This window comes from Argentina silus (assembly GCF_951799395.1).
Source record: "Argentina silus genome assembly, chromosome: 13".
NCBI classification, from domain to species: domain Eukaryota; kingdom Metazoa; phylum Chordata; class Actinopteri; order Argentiniformes; family Argentinidae; genus Argentina; species Argentina silus.
In genome coordinates this window covers 16,129,536-16,135,750 of record NC_139667.1, presented here as the reverse complement: position 1 = coordinate 16,135,750, position 6,215 = coordinate 16,129,536, and the positions used below count along the sequence as shown (strand labels likewise).

Below are 6,215 nucleotides of genomic sequence, written 5' to 3'. Positions count from 1 at the left end.
TTTTTGAATACTTGAAACCCTTTTTTTGTGAAATACTTGATGCGGCCCAGCCTCACCCAGACTCTACCTCCAGCGGCCCCCAGGTAAATTGAGTTTGAGACCCCTGCGAGAATACAGGGATGTAATTGACAGAGTATATTCATTGGCAGACAGATAGGTTACTTTATTTGTTTTTTTTGCTAGTTGCAGAGCAGCACCTTTCTTAAATTCAACAGGGCTTATTCAGCATGGGACATTAAAATGGGTTATTGGAGAGTTTGCCTCATAATAGAGTCTTGCACTAAGTCATTGTATCAGGAGCAGTGTTTTGTGTATAACTTTATTCTAAACAAGGCACATTGGCCTGTCCAGTAATTACATTGAAAAGTCAGAAATGTCAATACAGGCTTTTCCGTAATCTAATAGAGAAGTAGTGAACAACACCAACATTTCAATCTCATTCTGAATGTTTTAATTACAACTTTAACATGATACAAAGTTGGTCAGGCTCTGTGCTTCAGACTTCAGAGGACAATAAACGCTTCAATTAAAAAGACTTTTGTCAATATCAGACTCGGGATATTGACAATGACAACTCCCAGAATGAATAGTACACCACACACCCATATGGTTTGACGTTGTATTCCAAATATCCTCCAGGTCAAATACAATTGTAGTTTGTTTTTCCCCTACAATAGTGTTTCTCAGTAACCTTTGGACGGGCATCAAGAGAATCATACAATGGGATAAGAGAGTCGACATTTCATGTAAATCAAATGTGTATTTTTAAGGCAAAATACAAAAAGAAACACCATAGCATATAGTATGTAACACCGCTGCGGTCTGTGGTAGCGATGTTAACAATTGTAAGCTATATCTAGATATCCATTTTACATACAGGATATTTGATACGTCTGTTCTCTTGCTCTGTCCATAGTCGTGTAAAGTCGCCAGATGTTTCTGGATGGATGCTTTGTTGGTGATATCATAAAGGTTTGTAGTCCAGCTTGGATTCCAGCTTCTTGGAGTCTGCGACCTTGCGAACTGCCTTCATGAAATCCTCCTGTGTCACATATTCATGGTCGGCACGTATTGCAAACATACCTATGAAACAAAGACAGTAATACACATAATAAGGGGATTGTTTCGAGGACATCAAATGTACAGGCAGCCCAGCACATCACATACAATATATAATATGCGCATCGTGTTGGGTATGGGTATCATCGGATATGGTCCACACCTGCTTCCGTGCACACATTCCTTAGATCAGCTCCATTGAATCCATCTGACAGCTTCACAATCGCCTCATAATCTGCAAAGAAAAGACAATCAATGAGAACCCTGCTTTGCAATTCACAACAGGTAACAGAAAAAAGGGCTCAGCAAACAGAGATAGATCCTCTAGCGGTTCCATCTCAATAGTCTGCTATGGCTTCTTCTCCGCTTATCCTTTCTCAGCACTGACTTTATAGAACTTCCATCATCATGTGATCGAAAACACATCCCCTAATGGGCTTCTTTCTTAGTGATGCCACCTCAGGAGACAAAGGGAGGAGGCCACTTTAGATTATTCAGATGCCCCTAAACACATTTTTCCATGTCCATTAAACCCTCTGGTCATTGGAACATCCGTTCATTTACTGACCCATCTCTCCATGCTTGGTGATTGGTCCAGAGTGGATCTTCAGAATGTCCAGACGGGCCTGCTCATTGGGCAGCTCGATGTCTGTGGAGACAAAGCCAGGAGTTACTGTGAAAGCCCTGTGTCATCATATCAACACCAAGTTAATCTAAAAAAAAGGCCAAATCTTAACAGATAGTAGTTAGGAGGATGTGCCACAGGTAGAGGGATGACGATGATGAGTGACAAAGATGAGATGAGAGGGGAGGGTGGAGGTGTGAGGGTACGTACGGATCTTGCGGTCCAGTCTCCCCGGTCGTAGCAGAGCAGGGTCCAGCGTGTCTGGCCGGTTGGTGGCCATGATCATCTTCACCCTGTGCAGGGTGTCGAAGCCATCCATCTGGTTCAGGAGCTGAGGAGGACAGACAGAGGGTTAAGAGGTTAGCTTAGCATCAGCCACTCAATCATTACGGTAAATGGCAAACAAGCCCAGCAACTCCAGGCTTCATAGTTGCAATACAACTTGGAGTGACTGAGTTGATCTAGGCATGCTAACTGGAGCATGCTTGGCCAAGTAATTCTAACACTAACCTGTAGGTAACAAGTACAAAAGCCGTAATTGATCATTTTCAGTATTATGTGCAGTATAACTCCTTGGCTGTGAGACTCACCTCCATCAGCGTCCTCTGAATCTCTCTGTCTGCAGATGTCCCCTCTGAGAAACGACGACCACCTACAAACAGACACACAGGTTGTTAGATTCAAAGGCTAAAAGAGAAAAAAAAAAAATATATATATATATATATTGTGGAAAAACTCTGGGCCCAAGTTAATCGCCAACAACTAGGGCCCAAAGACTTCTCTTGGGTTATAGAGATGTTCCGAACACATACCGATGGCGTCTATCTCGTCCATGAAGATGATGCAGGGTTGATGGTCCCTGGCGTAGTTGAACATTTCTCTGATCAGTCTGGCGCTCTCTCCGATGTACTTGTCCACAATGGAGCTGGAGACCACCTGACTCACAGGATCAGACAGGAACAAGAGTCAGACAGAGACACACAGGGCAGAACCATTGAGTTTGGAAATGGTATAATGGTATTAACCATTAAGGGCATTCTTCCTATAAAGCACATTGTAACACAAAGTTTGAATTTGTCAGCGTGGGCTCACCTTTAGGAAGTTACAATCAAGCTGGCTGGCAACAGCTCTGGCCAGAAGGGTCTTTCCAGTTCCTAAAGATAACAAAGAGGAAGGGACAGGGAAAGTATTATTAACTATTAATAACTGCAATAACTGTATAATGTTGGCTCCGGTCATTGGAGTGTGTTAGCAACAATGGTTGGGTTTTTGATTACTGCATTTAACCACAAATACTGAATATATTTGTTAATGGTAAGCTGCGCTACACAGATGCTTCTGCTACTGTAAAGGACAATACCAACATCATGCATCTTCTTTAAATCTGTAGGTCACAGGCCTACATATCCATTGCTCTTGACACATGTGACCGCGGAGAGGAGAGCTTGCGGCAAGGATTGCATTGTACTGTCATACACTCCCCAGTATCCCAGTCCATATGACAATAAAAATATGAAGTTGCTGAGTTGAGCTCCTCACCTGGGGGTCCGTAGAGCAGGCAGCCTTTAGGAGGGATGATTCCCACCCTCAGGAAGAGCTCAGGGTTGGTTAGAGGCAGCTCAATCACCTGAAATACAAACAACACATTGGTCACTGTCTCTACGTCCCTCTGTGTGTTGTATGTATACTATTGTATTGCTAACTGCACCATGGGATCAAATAATGTTGTGTTCAATTGAAGTGGGGTTACACGTTGTTGTCTCGGGACCTCCTTGCCATCAGCAACGAAGTATATAGTATAGCATCTGGCCAGCAACACTTTACCATAACTACTACTCTTTCAAAACAAACAATTGCTGAGATGTTTTCATATTTTAGCTGTCATCTCCTAGTCTGTTTGGACAGATCAGAGCTAGATAGGGTAAAACTTAAGAGTAAACACTAAGCAGTAATAATAAAAAAACAACAACAACAATAAAAATAAAAAATAAAAAATTAAACAGTCCTCTGTGGATAGTGTGCCTCTATGCTACATACCTCTCTGAGCTCTCGGATCTGCTCAGACAAGCCTCCGATCTCGGAGTAGGACACACTGCCAGGGTCTTCATGGGACATGTTGTACACCAGTGGGTCCACCTCTCTGGGCAGGTACCTGCATGGGAACAGCACAGCACAGCACAGAGTCATCACTGTCTTTAAACACTCCTTTGCTATGTGAGTTTCTGTACAGAGAGGCCATTACATACATTCAACATAATGTTGAATGATTCAAACCATCACACTACACAAGTGGTTATGCTAGTGTGTCAATAGATATGATATAATAGAGGCCTGAGTGGAAACCAGTACTCACCTCATGATGGTCAGAGTGGTCATGTCCAAGGCCACTCTGGTACCAGGTTTGAGCATAGACTTATCCAGCTGCATCCCAAAACAAGATACTGTTTGTTACTCATGATCGAGTATAGAGATGTGAAGTTCAAGACATTCTTGTGATTAAATAGACAAATCATATTTACTCCATACTCCTTAGTCCTCCTGACTATTGCTTACCTGTCGCCTGCAGCCAACAACATATCGAGGGCCATTGGTGGCTTTCACAATAACTGGATTCAATGACAGGGAGAGAGAGAGAAAGAGAGAGAGAACAAAAGTGAGAAATAATTTGATTCGGTCAACTTCATTCGCAGACATTGTACTGACAAATAAATCCGAATTTAATATGAAACGTCTTCAGAACTTACATTTCTCCTCTGTTAACTGCTTGAGAACCTCGCCAACAATCTACAACAAAAATAAAAAGAGTTAGCAAGGCTATAACAGGTTGTGACAGGAGTTTTAACGATAGCCCCAGAATGGGTTAGGGTTAACTGCTCTTACCTGGCCGACACTTTGAAGAGCTTTCAGGTCGTTCTCAGACTTCTCGTACTGTTTAGTCTGTTCCCTCAGCTGCTCACGCACTGTGAATGGGGAGAGAAACGGAAAAGTGATCGCTGAGTACCAGAAACGGTAGCTGACGGCGACTAACATTTGCGATTGAAAGGTGTGAGTGAGTGACTATCCAATATAACAAGCAAGCTAGTAGCAAGCTGTCAGTGTCAGACAGATCGCATACCCCAAAACCACAGCCAGCAATACAGACCGGCAATATGAATTAGTTACACTACACTTCGACATAAAAACACAGTCTATGTTGAACTGCAACATAAGCCAGGGTAGGTAACTAATACAAGCCAATTGACATCAAAAACTGAATAGCTGAGCAAGCTTTTCTAGTTGCTAGCATGCTATGCTAATACACTGCATTGAAGGCTTGCATGATGACAAAGCGACTTGTTCAGTTGGTGTGGTCACACAGCAGTTCTAAAAACATGTCCCGTGGCAGAAATACTGAGACACATCAGTGCGACGAATTCCGATCAATAACAAATACATACGCTCTTTCAGTCGTCCATCAATTTCTTTATGTTCCAGTAATTTCTTTCTATAATCTTGCAGACCCTTGTCTCTGGGATCCGCCGCCATGATGAAACTGGTTTTACACCGTTGAATTCTGGGATTGAGGCACACGGAACTTTTGGACAAGGCGGTGTGACGTCAGATCTGTGACTGTCAGGTTAGTGTGTGTTTAGTTTCCTCAACAAAATAAATCAACTTGTGTTACATGATCGCATCATCCAAATGACTACTTTACCTTTACCGGGTTAGGGTTAGGGTTAGGGTTAGGGTCGTCTTCATCATAGGAAGTTAATTGCGTTGATTAATTGTCTTTGATTAGCACCAACAACTGCTTGCCTTATTATGGAAATTACACCACATATCAACAAGTCATAGATCTGTTTGCAGCACTGTAAAGGTGGTACTATAGGCAATGTGTACAGTAGTCTACTATATGTGAATTTAGAAAGTAGGAATCATCTGATTGTCCACCAGGTGTTGCTGTTGTCTTAGGAATGTCAGTCCTACAGGCCTACATGTCATTTGAATATCTCTTGTTTGTTTGATTTTTGCGATCTTAGGTATTGCCTTATCATTCTTCTTTTGTCTGATCAAGCATTTTAAGTCACAACAGCAGTGTGTCATGGGGTAGTGTGGCAGTGTGTCATTTGAACTCCACAGCGGTCAGATCATGGCACATGTCTGTGAACATACTCCTGTCATGTGCATCAATGAGGCCACAGAGAGGATGGAAGTTGAAGCCTTTGCGTGCCTAAACCGTGTCAAAATCTGCTGGGCAGGGTGGGGGGTCACAGATTCTGTTTGGGTCATGGATCAGACAAAATCTAGATCTATTAGGCCTATACATACAGGTCACAAACCTGCTTTACTTATACTGGCTTAAACAGCCTATTGGTTCCACCTAAGGAACTAAGAGAAGACCACTGTTGGAGAACTGATCCTGAACCTGTTGTTAGCGGCCGACGCTAACCAGAGCAGTCAGCTCCTTCCGTTGGAGCAGCTACGGCGCCCCGGTGTGCTCTGAGCAGTTGCAGGTCGGCTGTCATGACCGCTGCTCCACATAAACAGCCGC

General features: G+C 43.0%; 1 protein-coding gene across 1 annotated transcript; it reads right to left on the bottom strand.

Annotated features, from left to right (window-relative positions):
* Window positions 1-434: 434 nt before the first annotated feature.
* Window positions 435-5,218, bottom strand: LOC310814258 (26S proteasome regulatory subunit 10B-like). The gene is made up of 14 exons (XM_083683560.1): window positions 5,122-5,218; window positions 4,565-4,644; window positions 4,429-4,468; window positions 4,238-4,290; window positions 4,038-4,105; window positions 3,722-3,836; window positions 3,224-3,311; window positions 2,777-2,838; window positions 2,497-2,620; window positions 2,275-2,336; window positions 1,895-2,015; window positions 1,628-1,708; window positions 1,223-1,294; window positions 435-1,083 (listed from the first exon to the last, which is right to left on the bottom strand). Exons 1-14 carry the CDS (start codon window positions 5,207-5,209, stop codon window positions 965-967), a joined length of 1,173 nt encoding a protein of 390 aa, XP_083539686.1. The 5' UTR covers window positions 5,210-5,218; the 3' UTR covers window positions 435-964.
* Between the last annotated feature and the right edge of the window lie 997 nt (window positions 5,219-6,215).

What these genes read in the sequence shown, in the direction of transcription:
- LOC310814258 (XM_083683560.1), bottom strand. Translation starts at nt 5,209, where the DNA reads ATGGCGGCGGATCCCAGAGACAAGGGTCTGCAAGATTATAGAAAGAAA. An exon ending in TTGATTGTAACTTCCTAAAG is followed by an intron (nt 2,621 to 2,776) that starts GTGAGCCCACGC and finishes CCTGTGAGTCAG; the next exon opens with GTGGTCTCCAGCTCCATTGT. An exon ending in TTCAGAGGACGCTGATGGAG is followed by an intron (nt 2,016 to 2,274) that starts GTGAGTCTCACA and finishes TGTCCTCCTCAG; the next exon opens with CTCCTGAACCAGATGGATGG.